Raw genomic sequence first — 24,992 nt, forward strand, 5'->3', positions numbered from 1 at the left:
CCAGACTCCCTAAAGCAGCCAGGTGTGGGGCTGAGACTGAAGTAGCACCTCCCCACCAGTAACACATAAACACTTGCCATATTTTGGATCTTTTGGTAATGGCTACAGAGTGGGATAGTGGGATGGTGTTTGGACAAGTGTGACTAGGAATGTAACCTACTTGTGAATGTGCCTAGCAGGAGAAGTGTGTAAATGCACCTTGGTGAGAACTGAGCTTCCACAAAAAGGCGGGTGAGTGTTGTTGAGTTTAGAATCACAATTTTGGGCATACATGACTGACACTTGTTGAGTCAATGGTTCATTGAAGAGTGGCCATATCTAGTCTTACAGATTTGATTCAGAGATGTTCCTCAAACATGGTTTTTAAAATGCAGAATCTTGGAAATTTTTTGCAATATAATAACACCGTATTTTCTTTTCATTTTCCCCCATTTAGTTTTGTATCAAGACCCTGAGAATAAAATACACATGGCACAGATTGTAACATTTTTTCAGATGCTGTTAGTTCTGCTACTTCATGATTATATCTCAGCTGAAGATGGAGAAACAAGAGCAAGTAAGTCTTAATTTTTGCATTTCAGATAAGTGCAACTTCAAAGCATGCCTTGAAATTTTAGTGTCCATTTTGGTGTTCACATGTACCCTTCTGTTCGTTGTGATTTTATTCCAATATAATTTTCCTGGTGAAAATTGGATAATATAAAAATAAAATAAAAATAGCTTAAATATCTTATTTCTTCATTAGGAAGGGAATGTCTTTACTTACATCTTGGAAATGCCCAAAGTGGCATATGGAACTGTAAAGCTCCGGTCTTGATTTAAAATTGAGTCTTGAGTATTTGTATTTCCATTGCTTCAGAAGTCATGTTCTGAATAGCTTAGTGTTATGTGAGAAACTAATAAGGAAGAATAAAGGTTCTGTGAGAGGATGCTAACTCCAGTTCTGGGACATACCTTCTTGCACATTCTTCAAAATCAGCATCTCAAACCCCACCAAACCATTTTAACACTCTAGATCTGCTTTATGGAAAAGAAAATATTAAAGCAAAGTAGCTCTCCTAAAGACAAAGTGACTAAAAAAAAAAGTGTAGAGGACTTGTCTCTAGCCGCAATGATACTTCCAGGGTAGATCTTTTTCCTCTAGTTTTGCTGTCAATCCAGCAGGTTTCAGTATTTTAGAACAAACCCCATAAAATTCCTTTTGGTCTTTAGAGAGACTTTTTATTTTCAGTCTACCTGCTCTAGGAGTATCCATCAAAATGAATACTCTGCTTTTAGCAGTGTCTAATGATAATGTGTGCTTCCCACCTGAAATTACTCTGATTCATATCTCTGGACCACTGAGTGGTGTGTTCAGTGTGCCCTTTGCTCCTTCTCACAGTGTCTTTTCTCTTCACCACCACCTGCATTGCAAAAGCATTTCTCCAGCAGATAGTGGTCACTTGCTTTCAAGGAAGGTGAAATCTTGTCTTGATCAGAAGTGTCCATAGACAGATTTCAGGATAAGGCAAAGCTCTCCTCCCTGTGGTGGAGCTGCAGACTTTCAGAAAACAAAAGGACAGTAAGCCCCATGGTCTCTTGTGCCATGAGATTAAATAATCCCTCCTGCTTTTGGCCATGTCCTTGGCACCTCATGTGTCAGTCACCAAAACCTCTTTCACAGTCAATGCAAGGGATTCCCTCCTTTAGAAAATTACACCCTCCAACTGGGAATGGGCACGTAGCATGGAAGGACTTTCCTGTGAAAATGCTTGTGTCTGTCCATGGCCTATAATAGGCAACTTAGCCGAAAAACCAAGTTCATGACTACAGCTAGGAGAGCTGAATCCATGCCTAAGTCATCATGCAGTTACACTGTAGTTATTAAATGCTTATGTGATTCTGTATTCTGGAGGTTGAGCTCATTCACTGAATACTTTTCTTCTGTGAAAATCAGAATACGCTACCAGCCACATTCAATTGAGACTTAGGATTTTATAATACTAGTTCTGTAAATGCCATATAGCAATGTCCAAAGTCAATTAAAAGGTGTTTGTAAAAGAATTCTGGAGTATTCAGGCTATAGCCTTCCTCTGCAGTGTGCTTGGTTTGCTAACAAAAAGGAGTTTTTATGTTTATCATGTCTGCAGATGAGATATAAAAGGACCCAATACATATTCCTCTCCATTTATTGAACAGAATGCAATTGCCAGCTAAGGAACTGAATTCCAGAATTTTTCATAGTTGTTTCTGGTGCTAATGTAAAAATCAGAAAATGGTGTGGCTTTCAGGTACCACGTTGGATCTGTGTAGCTTACACAAGCCATCTTACACAAGTTTGCCCTGATGAACTCTGCTATTATTTTTTCATCTAGAATGCATATGTCAGTATAGATCTTAATATAAACACTAATTGATAAGAAAAACATTTACTGTGGGGGAAGAAAGTGAAAGTGTTCATTAAAATATTTGAGGTTTTTTTTTTTCAGGTTGCCGAACTGCTCCGGCAGATTTAGTTTTTATCTTGGACGGCTCTTACAGTGTTGGCCCAGAAAACTTTGAAATAATCAAAAGTTGGCTTGTCAATATAACAAGAAATTTTGACATAGGGCCAAAGTTTATTCAAGTTGGAGTTGTCCAATACAGTGATTACCCTGTACTTGAAATTCCCCTTGGAACTCATGAATCCACTGAGAACCTCATCAGGGAAATGGAGTCCATACATTATCTGGGAGGAAATACAAGAACAGGAAGAGCTATTCAGTTTTCCTTTGACCATCTTTTTGCAAAATCTTCACGATTTTTAACAAAAATAGCAGTGGTTCTCACTGATGGAAAGTCCCAAGATGAAGTCAAAGATGTAGCAGCAGAAGCAAGGAAAAATAAGATCACTTTATTTGCAATTGGTGTTGGATCAGAAATTGAGGAGGATGAACTTAAAGCTATTGCCAATAAACCTTCATCAACTTACGTATTTTATGTTGAAGACTATATTGCAATATCAAGAATTAAAGAAGTTATAAAACAGAAACTCTGTGAAGGTGAGTGTAAAATATTTAGGTGTGAAAAATGTAGTTCTGTACATATATTTTTTAATTTCACAAGCAAAATGCATGATTAATGTAACCTAAGGGACCTGATACTCTTTACTATGATCTTCTTTCTTTTTGATCTTGTTTGTGGAAATTCCTCCCAAAATGTTATTTTCTCTGTCAAACAAAAAGGTGTATTTGGGAAAGATACGCTGGTTTAACACAGTATGTGTTTAATTTCAATATGTATCCTTTTACTCTAAGCCCAATTTTTTTTTTCATCGATAAAGTTTAAAAACACTAAAATATTTCAGCAATTCTCATAGCGCAAGAATATAGAGTTTACTTTATTGATTTCCTAGTTGCAGCTGATACTCATGCACGATCCAGCATTTCTTCTAGGGAGGTGAGAGGGCAGCCTGGCATTACAACATGAGTTCTTCTGAATACATACTTCTAGTATGTATTGAAAAACACAGAAGAAAGACTCCTGGCAAAAATTATAGAATTGTGGAGTGGTTTGGATTCTAGGGGACCTTAAAGATCATCTGGTTCCAACCCCTCTGCCATGGGCAGGGACACCTTTCAGCAGATCAGGTTGCTTTGAGCCTCATCCATCTTGGCCTTGAACACTTCCAGGGATGAGGCATCCAGCTTCTCTGGGCAACCTGTTCCAATGCATTAACACCCTGACTGTAAAGAATTTCTTCCTGATGTCTAATCCAAACCTGCCCTCCTTTGGTTTAAAGCCATTCCCTCTTGTCCTGTCACTACACGCCCTTGTGAAAAGCCCTTCTCCAGGCGTCTTGTAAGGCTCCTCTCGGTACTCTAAGGATGCTCTAAGGACTCCCGACACCCTTGTCTTCTCCTGGCTGAACAAGCCCAACTTTCTCAGCCTTTTTCCACAGGAGAGAGGCTCCAGCCTTCTCATTAACTGTGTGGCTTCTCTGCACTTGCTCCAGCAGGTCCACATCCTTCTTATGTTGTGGCCTCAGAGCTAGACACAGCACTACAGGTAGGGGCTTATGAGAGTGGCATAGATGTCTGGAGTTGTAGCAAGAAGTTGTGATATTTTTTAGAAGAATTTTATAGAAGAGTTAGCCAAGACCAACATTGTCAAGTGACTCTTTTAACAGCATTACTGCATTGAGTTTTCTGAAATTTTGTAAAACAATGGCTTTCTTTTACGTATAAAAAAGATAGCGAATTGCTCCTAAAATGTATCACTCAGGCTCTAGAATGTCAGTGGCATTTTGTACATGTTTTATTATCATGAATTGATGAAAGTCCTCTTTCAGTTTTACCATATTTCTGTACTTAGTAAGAGTGAAAAATAGATTTTGTTTGCTCTCACTTTGAGTATCAACTTCATTGAAAAAATATGGTGATGCTTTTGTTGAGGATAGTAGTGTTTATTTCTTGCTACATTAAATTAAAATCTAGTAATTCCTTGTGGCTGATGTAGTAAGGTGGTCAGTCCAAAAATTAAATCAGCTAAGTGGAGCTAAATTCTTTGATAGAACGTCATGCAGGGAGAAATTCCCTTAAATTAACACTAAATAAACACAGCATTTTCTTTGACTAAAGTTTTAAAAGAGTCATTATATTTCATCAAGATGGATTTTCAGCTTTCAGCATCAAGTTGACTAGTATCCTTTAAATTCTTCTGTGGTATTTCACATGATTTACAGCAGTAATCTGTGAATGTTGTCTATTTATACAAAGTTGAGTTGAAATGGCCCTTTGCTTTGTCTACCTTATGTTGTGCATTTCCCTTGTTCTGGCATTTAGATGCTTCTCTTGCCAAGCAATCAAAGCCACTTGGCAGCTTCATTTCTAACCACAATGTCTTTACCAGGTGAACTCCAAGACTGATAAACTGGAATTTTATAGCTGAGTTGTGCATTCTTTTATTTATTTATTGATCTATTTATTTACTGATTATTGTGTTAAGGTTGACTTTGACTGAGGGAGAGGAAGTTCCATGAGTGCTGAGCAGCAATGGTTTGGCTGTGATCAACCACATGAAATTGCCTGAAAATTTTGCAATTCTCTCTTTATGGTCTTTGTGTGACTGTCTAAAAATTTTTCTAGCTTTTTCTGTATGGAGTTTAAAATCCATTCTGAAGTAAAAATGTAAACAAAAAGGCCGCAGGGGCAGTATTTCCTTTCTGGACAATGAAGACTGAGGTTTGGTGGTTCTTGGAGCAAGTATTGCTCTTAGGAACAGGCTTGCAGGTGGTGTCTAGTGTGCCTTTTGGGGACTCTAGTGTTTGTTTTAGAGTACATCAGGGGAATAAAGACTTCATGAACCTGTCAGCCAGAATTGAACAAAACATGTAAGGAATATTTAATATTTATTACTTATTTTGAAAGTCAAATGTTCCTCTACTATCAATATGCTATAGAAAAAAAAAATTGTGTCTCAGAATGCATTCAGAAAGAAAACCCAGTACAGACCTTAAAAGTTTGTCTGGAGGTTGCAGAGAAAAATTGCTTTGTCCCAGTACTGGGATTTAACATCATAAAGTTATTTCACACTTTAGGAAGGAAAATAAGCATCTGAAAGCTATGTAAAAACACTGAAAAGCTACAAGATTTCAGAAAAGGCTGGAGAGTTGAAGAGACCGGTACTATGGACTAGAAATACAATCCTATTTCCCATGGAAAATAGCTCTTAATTTTGCTACTAATTTCTGCAAGTTGTAGAATGGCTCAGTTAGTTATCAAAATAGAAGACTCAGAAAGGATCTACCTGACTGGGAATTTTTCATGTAATTCACAAATGTGCCACTGGAAAGAAAAAATAGTTTTCTAATGTGTAATTTTACACATGCTTAATGTGTTTGGTTGGTATTGGTTTGGAACAGTAATTTTGGCCTTGATCCATAATAATCGCTCTCTTATATAAAGTATTTCTATTTCTGCCTTTAGTTGTTGATCTTAAACCAAATTTTAATAATCTAACTGACAGGAGACCCTATATTTGTCAGTGTATGTGTATGTGATTATCTGTAATCTCTGTTAATTGTGATGTGACCATCATCCAGCTTTGCTATAAAGGAATTTAGAAAATAGTTCCATGATAACAATGCACACTTAAAGAAACCTGAAAAAAGCACTATTACTCTTACTTAATAGCATAAGTATGTTGACTTAAATCTGTGTTTTGAGAAGAATGAGAGGGAATGTTTTGTTGGACTGTATTTTTTTTCTTTAAAGCATTCAAGATACAGACATTTTAATTTCCAAAATGTGTGCAGAGTTCTTGCAATTCTTTCTTGCAGAACAGACGGATAATTTATTTTTAATTTGGAAGTCAGGTGTCATTTTGCTGTAGAGAGGAAAAGAAAACTAAGGGAAGTTTATATGGCCTCTTGATGCTACCCGTGACAATCCCCATGATTGCTCTTTCCCATGACAGAGAAGTTGTGCAGAAAATTAGCAGAATTTTCTTGGAGCACATATATCCTGCCTCCCCCACCAGAAAGGGGGAGCTTCTGACTGCTCTGGGTTGGTTAGAAAGGGAAGTCATGCAGTGTTGCTCATGCTGTGAAAAGAAACCAGTCTAGACCTTTAAGCTGATAATTCCCTGGCACAGAGACAGGAGTTCTTCAGCCCATGGCTGGTCCAGATGGATATAGAAGAACTCTCCATCCCTTCATTGGAATGTATTCCTAATCTCTTCCCTGTCTATGAACTGCTGCTTTTCTGGAGAAACAGTAGGAAGTGAATAATGATATTTATTGTAAGCAGTTTAGCATAATTTTAATTAAAAAAACACTTTATTTTTTATTGATTTGTTACCCTAATGTTTGTTTTAGTATTAAGTTTCACTGTCCTATCCCTTTTTCTTTTTTTTGTTTAAGAAAACTTAGATTGTCACAGAAAATATATCACACACACTATTTTTCCATTGAGAATAACTTCAAGCCGATTTCAGTGTAACAGAGAAAACAGCTCAGAGTCCATTTTGAGTTAAATTAAATGAAAATAAAAGTCAGAGATAATTTTTACTTTTTCCATTTTCAAACTGATTTTATAGTTGGGAAGGATGCTGAATTCAAATTGTTAGTGCATTTTGGAAATGAATATCTGTAATTTTATATAATTTTGGAAACATGCAATTTTAGAAATGAAATTCAATATATTTATTAGCCAGATACTGTAATACTCTTTAACTACAATTAGTGACATGCAATTAGTGACAATTCAAAATAGTATGTGAATGTAATTGCAGTAAAATATGACATCTTAATATTCTTGCTTTAAGTTCCTGAGGATCCTGCAAACCACTTTTCTAATGTTGTAGTTAACTGACAGTTCTCAGTTCTCTTTTTATTTCTTGAAAGGCAGATAAAAAAATTAGTTGGGTGGGAGGCTACTCTTCTTGGAAGTCTTAAGTCATATTTTGGACGGTCCTTCCATTTATTACTTTTCAGAGTCTGTTTGTCCAACGAGAATTCCAGTGGCAGCTCGAGATGAAAAAGGATTTGACATTCTTGTAGGATTAGGTGTGAAGAAAAAAGTTAAAAAGAGAATTCAAATATCAACCACTAATGCAAAAGCTTATGAAGTAACCTCACGTGTTGACCTCTCAGAATTAACAAGGTATTGAATTTTATAAATACATTTCTATATTCAGTAAGATTTTTTGTTCCTTTAAATGAGGTTTTATTTTAGATTTATATGAATGTTCAAGTACTGTTTTGTTTTTTCCACCCTTCCCCCTTATTTAGGAATGTGTTTCCAGAAGGTCTCCCTCCATCCTACGTGTTTGTTTCCACTCAAAGATTTAAAGTAAAAAAGACATGGGATTTGTGGAGAATCCTGAGTCTAGATAAGAGACCACAGATAGCAATCACTGTTAATGGAGAAGAGAAAACGTTATCATTCACTACAACAAGTTTAATAAATGGCACACAAGTTATTACATTTGCTGCACCTCATGTAAAGGTAAGGAGTATGTCACTATCATGCTGGAATACTTTTTAAAGTACACATTATTCCACTACTACTCTCTTTGAGCAAAGCAGTTTTATTGTTTTCTAGCACAATCTGAAGGTTGTCTTTCAGTCTTTCTTCAGTAACTCCCAGTGGAGTATTCCACTCTTTTAAGAAAGGTTGTCTTAGCTGCAGATGAGACAGAGGAATGGAGATTGAATGACCCTATTCTTGCATTTGTAGCAGGAATATGTGCAGCTCAGAGATTGCCCTTCCTTCCACAGGGAGTATTATTTAAGTGAACAGAGAGGGCTATTTCAGCAGACAGAGACTGGGAAAGATTTGCTGCTGGAGCACTTCATGGCCAAGTGGGTTCAACTTTTCTGGGAAGTGGATGCCTGCATTCAAATCTCTACTCCAAATCAGGCTGAAGGAATCTTAAATATAAATCCTCAGCGAAGGAAGGACTCCTATCCAAGGAATAGGTCTTAACTACTAAGCTTTCTCTAGGTAGAGGCATTTTATTCTTCTGTTACTGGATGGAGAATTTTTGCTTTTTCTTCCCAAACTTCCTCTACCTTTTAATAATTATTAGTAGGCAAAATAATTTTTTATTATTTTATGAAGCTGTCTTAAACTTGATTTACTGGAAACTGTTAGAAAATTCAATTTTAAGTCAATACTCTATTTGTGTTTATCTATTTCTTGGAGCTGCACAAACAAATCAATCTTAATCATGCAGTCCCAGGTATCAATGAACTTCACCATGATAACACAACTTCTGTGTTTTGTTTTTTTGTTTGCTTTTGTTTCTCCATGCCTGCCTTGTTATTATGGAGTACAATAATTTCATGGCTTTTTTAGACCTGTGTGTCTCTAAACACAGTATAAATGTCAATACACTCATAATGAACATTTTTCTTTAATAAACCTTTATGATAATTTATCACCTGTCAATTTATCACAAGTACCATTTTTTTTTTCACCATGATTGATGATCTGAAGTGTTTGAGACATTATACAGTGCTGATAAATAGGCTTCTGGCTGCATATTTTTAACAAATACAGGTTTGAGCTTGTTCATGGTCATAGACTAAAAGAAATAAAATCTATGTGAGTTATAAAATAATTCTGAAATAGAGATTAATTATTACCAGTTTTCATGTTTTCAATTACAATATTATTTGGGAATACTTTATTTGCCTATATAGTTTAGAATTATTTGTATGTAAAACCTGCAGCCTTGATCCTCTCAACCATTAACAGCAGTTTGATTGTTGAAGTGCAGTTTTATCGTTATTTAAATTGAAGGCATTTTGTTTTAAACAATGCTGTTTTCTTCATTTTTCTTAGACATTGTTTGATGAAGGCTGGCATCAAATTCGTCTCTTGGTAACAGAAGACTTTGTAACTTTGTATATAGATGGCCAAGAAATTGAAACAAAGCCATTACATCCTGTTTTAGGTATTTACATCAGTGGCCTAACCCAAATAGGAAAGTATTCTGGAAAGGAGGAAACAGTACAGGTAAGCATATGCTAAAGCTACAATAATTTAGCAATTCTGTTGTAGGTTAACGTTGCATTGGTGGCTTCTGTTTTCTTGAGCTTATTCTTCTAACTTAGTCTGAAATTTAGTATACAAATTTAATTGTTAAGAGAGAATAAAAATGGTCAGCAGGACTTAGCGCAGGTGATCTATCCTGTGACATGGATGCTTAACTGGTCTCACTGATTCCAAGGATAAATTTGATGCAACATGGTTGCCTGAATTTGGGAAACAGTGTCTCAAAGTAAGGAATTTCCTCTGCTTGACATTTGCATATGTCCTTCCATCAGTGTATGTATGGGTGATGCTGGTAAAAGAGGAAAATTCTGGTCAGGTTTCTTTCTCCTTGCTTTGCAGTCACAATAGCTTATGCTAGAAAAACTGACAGTGGTTTCATTGTGTTTTGGAATGTAGCAACAAAGCAGAATGGCAAAAACTTTTGTTTACCTCACGCCAGTGTTTTTATTCTATGCTTTTTAAATATTTACACTGTATACTAAACACTAAGCATTAGGGATGCCTTCAGAAGCGTCACCAGAATTTGCTAATCATATATCTAATATGAGCAGGTCTGTGTGGAAGCATCTTCCCAGGTCTGTTAAGGTAAAAGGAAAGAGGTTGGGCTTGCCTGTGTTATTAATTGTTTCCTCAATGATATTGGCAGCCAGTGTAGTTCATGCTGCATGTGTTTTGATTAATTCCCAGGGAATGGATGATGATTTCTGTTATTTAAAAAAAATCCTTGGATTGATTATTTTATTTAAATAATTCTGTTGCAGTAGGTTTAATTGGTTGTGCATATTAATCATTGTGAGTAGCCTAAAAATATTTCTGCATAGTTAATTTATTTTTAACAGTGAAAGCACAGACCTCTGAAGAGTCTTTTATGTTTTGAATCACAGTTTGATATACAAAAACTGCGAATCTACTGTGACCCAGAACAAAATAATCGAGAAACAGTCTGTGAGATCCCAGGATTTGTGAGTATGATAGATGAACTTTTGAGGACTACTTGGTATTTTTTTACAAATCACTGTTTAATGCTGACTTAATGAATTTTTAAAATATATTAAACTACATTGATTCAGCTGGTGCAAATGCATATTTGTTACCTATGCAATATCAAGTGACATGGACCTTCTCTGTTTCAGCATTATTTTCTCACAAAGTTCTTTACAAGTTGTTTTAGTTTAAGTATTTAATGGTGGATTTTTGATATATATGAGTATAGAAGAATCTCAGAATCCTCTCTTACAATTTCAGATTTTAAGCATTATGAAATAATGAAACTTCTAGGTTTTTTCAGTTTAAAATTCTTTAAATATGACTTTTGAACTTTTCTGACACACTCATTGCTTCTTGTCAGGTCATTTAATCTGTGAAATGTTGGTATATAATCAGAAAACCTGTACTTCTAAATCACCCTCTCCTATTAGAAATATCTGTGCTGAGATCTAAGATAAATATCCCATTATCTGAAATATTGCCATGATTTCAAGAAGTATGTCAAGTACAAGACAGAAATAAAATCAAGACTTTATTATTCATGTACACAATTATCAGGTTTATGAGCACCCTTTGGCCCTCTCTTGGTCCTCTTACAGTTAGTTATGCACTGCAGTGTAAGACATATACACAAACAGATTTGGAAACCAGTCATGACTGAAGAGCCAGATTTAAGCATTCAGCTCCCATCTCAAAGCATAAACAAGAGATGGATTGAAACATAAAAATTCAAAATTATTTCCTTGGTGGCTAAAACAAACTGAGCTAAAGATTATCAGCTGCCAGTGTCTTACTATGTAGACCCACATTCCTCGTGTTGTGATTAGATTTAGTATCATTTGGCTGGTTTGACAATAGAACCATTGAATCTCCAGAATCCAGATTTCCTTTTTTGTCAGACTGGCATGTATTGCCAGCTAGTCTGTTTTTCTTCTTTTTTTTTTGGGACCAGTGTGTCTTATTGCATCCTTTTCAGGGCTTTTTCAACTTTCAATCAAGCAGCAAGTAGGTGAATGGATTATTAGCTGTACTGAACTCTGACTCTGTATGTCAAGAACTAACAGGTGCAGGAATACTTCTGTAAAATTAGCTTTGAATCTTGAAGAAAATAAAGTATTTATTTAACTATTATTTAACTGCACCACATATCTTTTTGCTCTTTAAAAATTAAAAGTAGGATATGAAAAGTCATCAAAGGAAGAATGTTTTGCATAAAGAAAGCAAACACTAAAAAGTCTTTCACAGCTTATGTTCTCTGCAATTTATCAAGGAGTTGAAGCCAAAAGATTGTTTTTTGCCACGTTAGTTTCACTGTCTGTTTTTGTAAAATAAATTTGGACTTTGCCCATGAAATTCTGGACTCTTTCAGAAAATAAAAATGTTGGATGATGTTCAAGGAGGAACACGTGGTTTTTGGTTGTATTCTGTCAGAGTGTGGTTGTGTCAGAGTTCCTGAAATAAGCAGAGGCTTTGTGTACTAATTACAGACCAAATTAATTCCCTTTCCCAGAGATACCTAGCTGCATAGTAATTTTAAGCTATGGTCTATGGAAAATGAAAATGAAAACTTTCTCTAGGGTTTGCTCAAGCTGAAAATTGAATACAGAGGAAGCTCTCTGTGTCCACAGAACGTGTATGAAATCTGCAGTGACTATACACATTGGAATACTCCTGTGGACAGTGTGGCCCATGGTGCCTATTAAACTATTAAGACAGAAAATTTCATGCTTGCTCTGCTGAAGTATTTGGGGTTGGATTGTTCTGTGGTGCTGTAGATACTGAAACAAAAACCAATTTGTAGCAGAGTCTAATGAAGTCACAGGAAAGCAAGAAAAAGCCAGCCTTGCCTTTGTGCTGCTCTGTGTTTTCCCAGATGCTGGATTCAGGCAGAGAACAGAGATTTCAGAAATATTTTGGTACCTTCTCTGATGTGAATGAACAAACAGAGCATATTTTTGATGAGAAGTTACTTTTGGTAAAAGGTTTGAACCAAATCTAAACATTTAGTGTGTAAATACTGACATGGTTTAGTATTAATTCTGTCATTATCTTTTAAAAATTGCTACTGATAACTCCCATTGGCAGACCTTTAAAAACAGTTAACTAAATTAATTTCATATGTGTTGATAGCAGCAGCATATAAGTCTCAGAAAGTCTAAACATTTGAATTATAATTTCTTGACAGTTACTGCTCAAGAGTTAGGATAGGTTTTGATAGTGTTTCCAAATGAATGGATTTTCTTTTCAGAAATATTGCTGTACTCTTAAACTGTGTTTCTTCTTGTTTCAGAATGGAGAGGTAGGCTCAATCCTAAACTACTCAAACTCATTTTAAGGTAGTATTTGAGTTTTTATAAGCTTCTTAATATTCTAGGTAATATACACTTCGTTTTCAAAGGGGGACAGAGATATGCTAAGCTTAAGAGTGCTGGACTCTCCGTGCTTGAACTCTAGTCAGTAGACAAATTAAAAATAGTTTTTCTGAAAAAACACATGTTTATTAGAATAACTGGTCTGATGTTTTTCCCCAGTTCAATTCAATTGCTGCTATTTGCAGGGGGGTGGGGAATATGCACTGGGAATAATGCAGCTGTTACCTGCATTGTGCTTATGGGAACTCCCTGAACAGGAGCTTATCTGAACACTTAATATGACAACTTCCCTAACCTTACCTGTAACTCCCAACCTTGTACCATTGCAAAGGAAACATGGGTTTGTGTTTTGGTCAATCATTTGACCCCGAGAAAGAATTCCAGTCAAGAAACATCTTAAAAGGTGTCATTGTTCTAGAAAATATGGGTAAAATGCTATGGAAAGTTTTAGATAAAAATTTAAAAAATTTTGATTTAGCTTGGATTCTTAAGTTTTTGCCTTTCCATAGGTCTAAGAACTTGCTGAGTTAGGGTCGATGGGTGAAAAGGAACTTCTTGAATCTTAACTTCAACATACAGATTTAGTACAGATGTACCTATAATAGGTTTGATTTAATAGCTTTCCCTTTGCCTGCCTGCGTAAAGCACTGAGGTTTCATGTGGGGCTTAATGGTGAGAAGTATCACAAAAAAAGAAATAAATTCTAGAGGGTCATGTGATCTGCCAAGGTTTAGTGTTTAGTGCTACAGGGAGCATGGTTTGGAGGAGGTCACCTGATGGTCTTTGCAGGATGGGCACTCCTGGGAGCAGGACTAGTGACCTCTAGGAGTCAGTGGTAGCAGCTGTGTCCTGCCTCCCCTCAAGTAGCTTCACAGTAGGAACACATCTAGAACGTAGGAGACTTGGGTTTATATTTTTAGGCTCACTGCACAGGATAGCATGCCAATGGTTGGGATCATTATGCTATACATATTATGTATTACATCATTTTACACATTTTTAAATTAAATTGTTGTATTTGAGAATTGGTCACGCTTTAAATTATGAATATAGATTAGCTAGGAGAAGCATCTTTCATGTTGCAAGATTTAAAATTTTCAATCTATTTGACAAAATATTTGTGCAAAAACAAAGTTGCAGGTATCAGCCCAATATCAGTACTTACTTTTTAAATTTTGATTCTGGATAAAATAATTTCATGCATGAAAAGTAGTTGGAGGTCAATATTCAGATAAGCAGAAGTTCCAGCTGAGCAAGGGAGTGAATGCCAAGGCCTAAGTGAAAGGCAGCCTAAGGAAGGTCAGCTTCACATAGTGTTCCAATATGTTTGTTGGTGCCTTTGGCATATGTGCTGATGGCTGTTTTCACTCTTGGTAGTGCATGAATGGTCCCAGTGATGTAGGCTCAACACCCGCCCCCTGCATATGCCCACCAGGAAAGCAAGGACCTCCAGGCCCCAAAGTAAGTCTCTGTTCTGTCTTTTTGAGTGTACATGACCTGTGTTTCTCTGCTACTCTTCAGCAAACAATGTTGTACTGTTAATTGTTTGAGGATGAAATGGCTTTCTAACCTAATGGTTTTCAAAACCTAATGGTTTTCTAAAATCTTTTGATGGAGAGAGGGGTTTCTTTCTTCTTTGTGAAAGAATGAACTAGATGCTTATTGGGAGGAAAGGAGGTCACATTAGCTGTGCTGTTGTCCTCCTTTCTGTGTTGATGAAGAACTAAAATGAGAACTACCCTTGAGCTGCAGAACTCTTATATGGCAAACTCAAATCCCCAGTATTTTCTTTATTATCTTTCTCAATAAACAGTGTTTACAGAATTATTTATAAGCGCAAACAAGAAAACCCCGAATCACTTGTCTTTCATTAAGCAAATGAATAAAAACCTTCTCTGCTGTCATCATAAAAGAGGTTACATTATGCTGTAGCTACCTCAAATCAAAGGGCTTCTTGATACAGTGGAAAAGGTTTCTGGTCAAGGAATTGAAATCTGCAACACAGAGATCATCATTATTGTTTCATGTAATAGAACTTCTGTGGTCTTTTACTTTTTAAAATTTTCTTTAGAGAAAAAAAGAGGGAGAGAGAAAGAAGTATTTATAATTTTAAAAGAATTGAAAACCACTTCCTGTAAAGTATGAAGAAATATGAAATTTCAGAACTTGGATGACGTATACTTATTGCCTTATGTGCAATTTTTCATCTGCAATACTCTGTAATATTTGTTTGGGGATAATTGGATAATACAGGTGACAAGATGGTGCCTAAGACAAAAGGCTGCAGAAAGTGAAAAGGAAGCCAATTTATGGTTGAATAGGTTATCTCAATTATTATATTTATAATATTTATTAACCGAATACTGGACTCTAAAACCATATGTATGTAAAATTCATTTTTGTGTCTGTGATATTAATGGAGTACAATATATTGAATTAAAGTGATTTCAAAATACAAGTAACTGACATTTTAAGCTTCTCAAGTTAAAAGCACAAAATTTCACAGTTAAATGGTATATTTGAAAGCAAATTTATTTTTTCTCAAATCCCAAACCTGGACTTCTTAATTTGGACAACAGTAATTCTGGGTAACTTATTACTAATTTAGCAAATGATGACAGTTATGGTTTTCTAAAAAGACATTGTGCTATAATCTCTTGCACTTCAGCATTACACTTCCATGGTTTATATGTGAAATGATGTTTTTTCACAGTCACATTGAAAGCTAGTTTCCCTTCTAATGTCCTCCCTATTTATGGCAATTCTGCAGTTGAAAGTGACCCACAGGTCTGTTGATGGTTCAGGCTGAAGAAATAAGTACCTGCTTAACACCCCTGGAGAAGTAAAATGGTTTAGAGGTCAAGTCTTATTGGATTTTGCTGAGTTCAAATCAAAGCTGTTAGTAAAGAGAGCGTCAATACTCTAGGAGGATATATTGAGTAGGATGTTAAGTTCCTGCTTTCTCACCATAAACATGAAGTCCTGGCAAGCAACTTTTCTTTTACTTTAATCTGATTGTAACAGTGATTATCAAAATAATTGCAAAGGACTTTTAAGAGGAAATCTAAAAAACATTTTTTGACAGCATTTGATGTGTGGAGAGGAGTTTATTGTTTTGCAGGTTTTAATCCTGGGTCTTGCCTTTTTATTGCTTTTATCTTAAGAGTTAGGCTCAGCTAAAGCAAGTGAGAGATTTCTTCGGAAAATAACTACTTCATCAATGAAGTTTTATTAGTTTGTTTCATCTATTTGATAAAAAGTGTTTCTATTTTTTTTTCATTAAAGAGCTAAAAGACTAGAAAGCTTTTAAGTTGATGAGTCAAACTTGTGCTGTAGCCAAGTGTGGATTCACTTATCCAAGTACTACACAAGAAGCTGGGGAGAATTTTCCCCCCGCAAAACCATTCTTTTTCACTGTGGGAATTGCTCCTCAATAGTAGGTCTCTGGACTTGTAGAGACTATTTTGTGGAATGTGTTAGGGCTAAGGTTTCTTTGTGCTCATTTGAAAATACGCTTATAATTTTAAAATGCTTATATATTTTGTGTGTTCACACATTGCTTCTCCATAGGGTGACCCTGGGCAGCCTGGGAATCATGGTTATCCTGGTCAGCCTGGTCCAGATGGTAAGCCTGTGAGTACTAAAAACTTAGTCATATATTGTAAATGTAAAACTAACAGGAGAAAAGACATAGAACACTGATACAACATTTTTGATAATTTAGATAATTTTGTCTCCATTCTCTGAAACTGTGAATGTCATTTAACTGTATGTAACTGTTTTATGAATATGTCAATCATATTATTTCTGTTTCAAGGTAAAATACTGTAAGTATTAGAATTGTGTACTGTTGTAAAGTAGAGAACAGGCTATGAGTGCTTCTGTTGATCTTTGCATTACTTTGCAGCAGTTATTTTACTACATTCAGTCTTTACTCCTTAAGAATTTGTTCACTAGAAAACATTTTGGGTCACCTGAAATGCTATCAGTTTTTTTTTTTTTAGGGCTTGCTCCATGGTCCATAAAATTTCTTTGTAGGCTACCTCAAGTAGTCTATTAAAATATATAGATATGCATGTAAAATTTTTAAAAAATAGATCTTTTTTAGTTCCAAATGGGTTCATTTAACCATGGTAATTCCATTTGTAAATAGAGTTAGTTTAGCAGAAAGAAAATAGATGCTGAAACCAAAAAAAGTAATAGTTTCTGAAAATTGAAAATGTCCCTCTTTTAAAATATGGGACTTGTTATATTGAAACCTGAGCATGCTAACCCTGATGGTCCAGAAGAGCAGTGCATACATGAATTTTTCATCAGTCCCATAAATAAATATCCTCATTTTACCTGTGATATAAAATGTTTTTATACTTTTGCTCTTAAACATCTTTTGATAGCTATTAAATTCAGGGGTTTTTTGAACCAGAGTTAGAGAACACCATCTAAATTGAAACTATCAGTGCTTTAAAATACTGCATTTTGATTTTAGACAATCCTGAAAATACAGGTTTTAAATTATTCTAAGATGGGGAAGTCTATTTAATCAGAGCAACTTTGCATATTTGGTGGTGCTTAAGCTTATGAAAAGCAGTTCTGATCTCTTATAAAAGGCAAATATACATGGAACATGGAGTTGCATGGGGGAAGGTGTCATCACATCTGACCATGCTGATTTCTGGAAATAGATTTGCAGTATTGATAAGCTTAGCAGAGCTGCCTTTAATCCAGCTAAATTGGATATTTTGAAAAGTAAAGGGATACAATGTAAGCTTTAATGAAAGCAGAATGGACTGGATATTGGTAGGGAAATGTCAGTTTCTCTTCTCTCTTTTAACAAATAGATTAAGACTTCATTTCTGAAGCATCCAGTCAGCTACAACTGTATTGTTTTAGAAACAATTTGTTATGACTCTTTAATACTTTAATAAAAAGATTTCCACTTCCAGACTGTTTATCCTCCCATAAGCACTTGAATTTGTAACAGCACGAATCATGGAGGAGAAATACGTTGATACTGTAGACCTACTGTAACTTTATAATCTGGCAGTTACGGCTTATTTTTTCCTGCAAATAAGTCTTAATGTGCATAGATGGGCATTCTCTGAACATAAAAAAAATTACCCTAGTATCTCAGAATGAGAATCAAAAAGCTCCAATACAGGAGAAATTGTATCACTTTGCTGAAGAACTTACATTATTTAAGTGTTTGCAGCTAAATCCTATAGCTTTATTAACTGAAGAATGTTTCTGAAATATCAGTTGTAGTTCTTGTGCTTGTTCTTTGTAAGGACATAATTGCAAACCAATTAGATCATCTGCCGCTTTGGCCAGCACATTATTTTTCCTTACAGAAGATTCTTGGGTGTATTCCAGGCAATCTTTTAGCTGTGAATGGTGAGAGACCCTTTAGAACCACTGTGCAGGTAGACAGATTCCTCTCTCTGTCTTTTTCTTACTATTTTACTTTTGTATATGCTAATATGACTAGCATGTTTTCTGTGCTGTCAGTGATTTTTCTCGTTTGGGGAAACTTTGCTCATCTGAACCTTTTTAGTTTTATGTCTCAGGGAGCTCTGAGAAACAAGCTTTTAATTCAGACAGCACCATAGGCTTACAGGTAGTGATTGGTGTCAGTCTTGTTTAATCAAATGGCTTTTGTATGAAAAGCTTTTCCTGCAAAGTCATTCTTTTCTGTTCCCAAACACATTTTTATGTTCTTCTCTAAAGTCTTTCCAGTTTGCCTATCTGTTATTAATTTTCTTGGAACAGTATAACTGGTCAATAAAATATTTATTCCTTTGAGAAGGGGTTTTAGGCATGCATTTATATTACTATATGAAACTGATTTTAGAGTAAAACAGCTAATCAAATTTAATTTGTTGTTTGTGAGCTGGCTATATTGTTGTAATACTTAATGTTAGTTTTAGTCCAGAAAAATTAAAAACACCTAATATCTTAAATCTTACCAGAACACAATTATTTACCTGGTATTATCCAGTAAAATTGTTTCATATTTGGGGAAGTGAACATAAACATGACTTTTTTTCAGACATTTCTTAAATGTTATTTTTATTAGTTTTGTTTAGAGTATCTTTGTTTTTTCTCCTTTAATTGTCACCTCTGTTTATATTCTGATACATACAGAAAAGATCAATTAAAGGAACTGTAAAAAAGCCTGAAAGTGAGAAGTAATGAAAATACATTTTTTCAATAAAAAATGTAATTTAGAAACTGAAATTATTAAACTGTCTAGTCAAGAATAAAACACTGATAAATTAATGCAAGGATAAAACCAATATTTGAATCTCAAATGGAACTAATTTTCATGAACATTATTAATCAGAAAGAAGCAGTTGGAGTGATTGCTGGCCCTGGAAGCACTCAGGAGCCTAACTGTGTGGTCACAAAGCCATTTTTTAGTCCAAAGGATGCTTTGTATGTACTGGGGAAAAACTCAATTTAAGTGGAAAATAAATTACCAGAATCTATGCAATAATCACTTGTGGTTAATAGAGGTGATAGGTTATCAGTCTGTTGACAGAAATTTAAAAAATCCACCCATCTGTCAGTTTTGAACCATGCAGCTGGACAATTTTTTGGACAATTTTTGAGTATTCCATCTAGTTTCACTCATGAAAGGTTGGAACAATTTGCCTGTCTTTACAGTATGTACAAGAAAATAAAATAAGAGATGAGAAAAAATAAGCAGTTTACAAAAAAAATCTGGCGAGACTGACTTTACTGATACAAGCAGATATGGAGTTCATAAGGTATCAAAAACCTCACACAATAAGTCATATCCGATCATTCCAATATATGTTTTAAAAGATTACAGAACGTTACTACATCTGTATTACCTAGAGTTTAATATCTGGTGACCAACTGAAGGCCAAATCTTTTATGGTGTACTTACTCTAAGAGCAATGATAAGCTATTTCAACAATACTTTTGGAATAAAAATGGGTAATAGTTTCACATACACATAGAATTCCCTGTGCTACTGGATGGCTTGCCTGGGATTTAAGTTGTTCTAAACTCTGCATCTACTTTTCTCAGAAAACTTCAGAGTTGATAATTCAGCTGTGAAATGCTGCTGTCAATTCCAGGAAAAATACATATTCCTCAGTAATACTGTGGCCTTTTTATTGTTAGAAGAGATCTTTCTGCTCTGTTCTGATACAGTCATGTAGTGCCTTTCCTGAGACCTGTAAGTCTGGATTCAGAGCAATGCCTGATGCTGACTTGTGCTGCAGAGACAGCTGCAGAGTTCAGACAAAAGACCACATCACTACCTGCAGCAGCTGCCAAAGGCAGAGGATATGATAAGGATGAGCATCTAAACAGTGAGCAGGAAGTCAGACTCCCTTGGTATATCATCCTATCTCCCAATAGCCTGAAGCTTGGGAACTTTTAAAGCTGGATTTACAGCCTTTTAGTTAATGATCTTGATGGATCTTTTTTCCTCTGTGCTATTTGAGAACATTGTGTTTAGGTAAAACATTCTGCTAGGGGCTCTGAATTATGAAGGCCTTGGCAGATGATGGAGTAGCTAATGGAGGAAAGTGTAATGAAATGTAGAAATAATAAACATGGATACATGTCTACATAGTTACAGCAATTTTTGTTAAAATAAGATGTATTTTATGAAAAGAGTTTGAAGACCTTCAAAGTCTTGTAATGCTTTAGGTGGTTGTGCTTTAAAGATTTTCTTAAAGAAACTACCACAAGAGGTCTGCAGACCTTTCAGAGTGTTTTCTAAACACCAAGTTAAATGTTCCTTTTGCAATTGAATTCCATTATGCTTAGTTACATCACCCTAAATAGTTCATTTTACTTAGTGTTTACAGTCCTTGAATATCTTTAGACCATTACTGTTGATCCCTGGTTCCTTCCTAGCCAAACTGAGCTTGCTTACTTCTCCCTTTGTCTTTCCCAAGCAGTCCTGTGTTCATGCCTTTGTTGTTGATGTTGTCCATTGACTCCAAAAGCTTTTCATTATGGGAATGTGCAGTGCAGTTCTCATTGACTTATCCATACATCCTCTGTTTTTATTTTTATTTTTATTTTATCCTTATCAGACAAGATATGCCTAGGAATGCTGTCTGAACTTTTGTCCTTTAGGTGTGCAAGTGCATTGAAGATATAGTGATTCTAACTTTTGTGACTTTCTGTGAATTTCCTTTTCAAACTTCTCTCTTCCAGCTTTCCATTAAAAGAACATGTTGACAATGTGTTTGATTTGTATTGAAATCACATTACAATATTTAGCCCTGAGTTAAATATACAATTTTGTAAGCTAAAAACTCTTCTGCTGTCATCCATTCATCTTGTGATTTTGAAATTCAGTTCAGCCAGGAAATTGTCTTCTTCTACTTCTTCCCCTTCTGAGTTAGAGGGAGAAGGGAAATTGCATTGCAGAGATCTAAATTATGAAATAAAGTTTTATTTGTATACAATTATGTCCTACCGAAAGTCATAGCAGGTTTTTTTTTTGAGAAGAAAAAAATGGAAAAACTTTTAGAGGCATTTTTTGATTTGGTGAATTGTTTCAGCTACCCAGGAGGCCTTTAAGCACTCTGGGGATACTATACCATTTACAGTTAAAACTGATTTTGCTAGAACTGCCTTGAGCATTAAAAGTAAAATGCTTGATAAAGGATCCATGTATGACAGAGACCTAGAATTCTGTTTACTTCTATATTAAACATTTCCAGCTGGCTCATCGGGCAACTGCTCAAATGTCTTTTGGGAAGAGGGCACAGCAAGGACTCTCTTACATCTAACCCAGCAAATAATTTTAGCTCTGTTTATTATTCCTAGGAAGCTCTGACTGATTTAAAGAAGAAATCAGACAAACACGTTGCCTCCCTTGTACTGAAAACATTCTATTAGCTCCTTTTTACCAGCGTGGAAATCACCCCATGAAATTTTTTTGCCAGGATTTTATCTTGACACACATTTGGAAATAGGATTATTAATTCTCTCAATTCAAATCAAGATCAGATTCTGGGTATTTGAAATTGGATAACCCATTTAATGGGATTTATCAAACTTAGTTTTGTCTGCCTGCTGAAATGTCTGAACCAAATAGCCTCAGAATATTATAGAACAATTTCTGTTCTTGCTTTATATGTTTTCTTGAAAAAATCCTCTTGGTAGCTCATTTTGTCCACCGCAAGGACATGTTTTTAAATGAGCAATGCAAAATTCTTATTCTTCAGTAACTTGCCTCTCTTAAAGAATTTTTTAAAGCCCTTGTTAATTTTGCATGAAAACTTGCTATCTTTGCCATACTAATTGAATCAAATCCACCAAAATATAGACACATATTTTGGTTTCTGTAGAGGTTTTCTTGTTCTGCCAATGTTGATTTCTAGCAAAGCATTCCTGAAATTCTCTTTTTAACTCATGAATTATTTAGTACTTCTTTTTGTAGTCTCAGTCATTCAAATTATTTTTTTATTTATATAGACTGTTATATACCTTCCAGTTCATAGCTAAGTGCTTCATATCAAGAATGGAATTTCATTATGTAGAGATATTATAAAACTAGCTGCATAATGTATTAGAACATACCTTGTTTGTTAAAGCTTATTTCTGTAACTGCATAGAAGCCTTTAAAAGTCTTGGCAAGTTTCAGCTATTTTTCTTAAGAGAGAGAGAGAGAAAAAAATGTGTCTACATATGTGGATTAATTTATTTTTTTCCAGTGGAAAATAAAACAATATGTTTGTTATGTTTTTTTGTAACAATTCTAGAATGACTGGTTTTAGCTAAAGTCTGGAGGCTGAGAACTTCAGCTGCAGATATGAAAGCTTTTGAAAGCTGAAATCTAAATCTCAAATATATGATTGTCATAGCAGTTGCTAAAATCTGTGACCCAAAATTATAGGGTTGTGACAAAAATTCTTTAAGCAAGCAAAATTATTAAGTAAGCAAGAGGATTGTGTTTTTCCTTTTAAATACGTGTTTGGGAATTTGTGTATGTTGCTTTTGAAAAGTCACAAGTCTTGGTTCTTTTCCTAAGGGATACCAGGGATCAGCAGGAACTCCAGGTATCCCAGGAACTCCAGGGGTTCAAGTAAGTTTCTATTTCATTCCTAGAATTTGAATACCTGAGACAAATCCTGCCAAGTCTCACTCAGTATCTTGTCTGTCATTGAGAGCTGAGCTGTGGGGAAGAGGACTCAAGGGGTATCATGAATCAGAGGCCATCCTTGGGTGAATTGCTTTTAAATTCACATGGTTTTGGGGTTTATAGGCAGACTGACAGACTGCAAATTGAAGCAGGGCTAGGTAAGGTCTCTAGAAGATGGGCTCAGCTGCAGCTTAGACATTTTTATCCCCATCCAGAAGCCAAACAGTAGTTGCTTCAATTTTTCTGTGAATCACTAGCAGTGATCTGAAGTCTTGTCATGGTGATGGATTGCGCACAATTCACAAGCCCAAAGCAAGTTTTCACATAAAGACCAGATTGACAGAGGAGAATTCTTTTTCTTTGTTGTATTAATTTAGTAGTTCTTACTGAGACAGTTGTTGGAAACCTGTGCTGTGTTTTACTTTTGGCATGATCCAGTCTGAATGATAGTCAAGGATTTAGTCATTTTTGGAATTAAGTATCTGAGAGCCTGCTGGGGCCAAGAGCAAGCCTGTAAAATGGCATATGTGGAGGATGTCTGATGGGCTATTGAAGGGGACATCTCTGGGCCCACCCATTGACAGGTTGTGCTCTTGAATAGGCTAATACAGCTGTGTGACGTTCTTTTTTTTTCCCCCTGGGGTGTCTTTGGTTAGAATCAAAAAATGTTTGAGTGTTCCTCAGTCATGGATTATAATAGTGTGCCATGTTCATCCCTGCTGGGTACACATTATGCTTAGTTCTGCTTTTGTGTCCAGTCACTGAAATGTTGGAATCAGGCAGCAGACACATTGGTCTCTGGCCCAAGTTGTGTCACATTTTTGTGTCTAATTCTGTATCAGACTGTATTAGTATTATCAGTATTTGAGCTGGTGTACATTTTTTTCTCAATCTAGGGACCTCGTGGTTTGCCAGGTATCAAGGGAGAACCAGGAAAAGATGGGGCAAAGGTAAAAGAAACCAAACCAGAATGACAGATAAAAAGCCTTTACTCTCACTATTTGTAATTTTTGGTTGTACAGGTAATAGTACCAGTATTTTCACATGAGTGTTCTGTGAGAATTGTTTGCTAAAAGGAAGGACTAAGAATCCTAAATTTAAATTCTGAATCTGTCCCTTTTTATTTATTAAAGTTTATATAGGCTTTGGCACTGCCAGTTATTCACTGAATAACATAAACTTAGAAAGAGTGTCTAAGTATGGGTACCTGGAAGCACAATACAGACATCTGTCAGAATGGTTTCATTTTAACTCTTTTCACCCTTTTTCTATTTAAGTGAGTATCCAGATGATTTAGGTAGGAATTCCTGGATGGCACTTTTTATCAGAAAACACTGGCTAACTGAACCCAAAACTTTTTGTGGAAAATTCTAGCTGAGGTGTAGCCAGTAGCTTAGAGATACAGACAGATGTGGAAACTTACATGTAACTCCTGGTAATCAGGATAAACTTGACTCAGGATCTTCTGTATACACAGTGAATAAACTGCCCATTGGCTGTGGCCTTCTCTCACATTTCTGCCCTATGTTTAGAAAAGTTCTAAGCTCATTGTAATGACAATTATTTTGGTTTTGATTCATTAAAACTTCAAAGCCCTTTCTGTAAAACAAGCACTTATTTTCCCAACAGATCTTAGAATTTCTTTCTAAAGTTCCCAATAACTAGGTCCTTAAATTCGTTGCTGTTGAGCAGAATTGTCAAATTCATGGTTAAAGCTGAAAATTCCTTATGTGTTCTGTGCTTTATTCATCTTAATCTAATTGATTTTAGAAGTTAATCTAATTAATCAGTAAGTATTGGGCTATGTGTAGAAATTAAGATGCTGCTGATGAAAAACTCTTAATTGCCTTGTAGTGTAGGGTTGTGACAGATAGAATATTTCCTATTGCTCAGTCTAGCCTTGTGTAAAACAAGCCAAGAAATAGGGCTTTCACCACTGCTTTAGAGAACATTTCCATTGTAAAATAGATCTTGACA

The 24,992-nt window shown here is 35.4% G+C and overlaps 1 protein-coding gene across 2 annotated transcripts in view; it reads left to right on the plus strand.

The window, feature by feature from the left end:
* Positions 1–468: 468 nt before the first annotated feature.
* COL21A1 (collagen type XXI alpha 1 chain) overlaps positions 469–24,992 on the plus strand; it is a 66,015-nt gene continuing 41,491 nt past the window's right edge. The window contains exons 1-11 of one of the 2 annotated variants that reach the window (XM_041410631.1): positions 469–556; positions 2,469–3,020; positions 7,454–7,622; positions 7,751–7,967; positions 9,309–9,482; positions 10,406–10,483; positions 12,799–12,807; positions 14,258–14,341; positions 16,451–16,513; positions 22,905–22,958; positions 23,912–23,965. In XM_041410631.1, coding sequence (XP_041266565.1) covers positions 469–556; positions 2,469–3,020; positions 7,454–7,622; positions 7,751–7,967; positions 9,309–9,482; positions 10,406–10,483; positions 12,799–12,807; positions 14,258–14,341; positions 16,451–16,513; positions 22,905–22,958; positions 23,912–23,965 — 1,542 coding nt within the window. The remainder of the gene's footprint in view (positions 557–2,468; positions 3,021–7,453; positions 7,623–7,750; positions 7,968–9,308; positions 9,483–10,405; positions 10,484–12,798; positions 12,808–14,257; positions 14,342–16,450; positions 16,514–22,904; positions 22,959–23,911; positions 23,966–24,992) is intronic. The other variant, XM_041410632.1, reaches the window with a different exon arrangement.

Source organism: Onychostruthus taczanowskii, unplaced genomic scaffold, assembly GCF_017590055.1.
Source record: "Onychostruthus taczanowskii isolate IOZ18803 unplaced genomic scaffold, ASM1759005v1 scaffold33, whole genome shotgun sequence".
NCBI classification, from domain to species: domain Eukaryota; kingdom Metazoa; phylum Chordata; class Aves; order Passeriformes; family Passeridae; genus Onychostruthus; species Onychostruthus taczanowskii.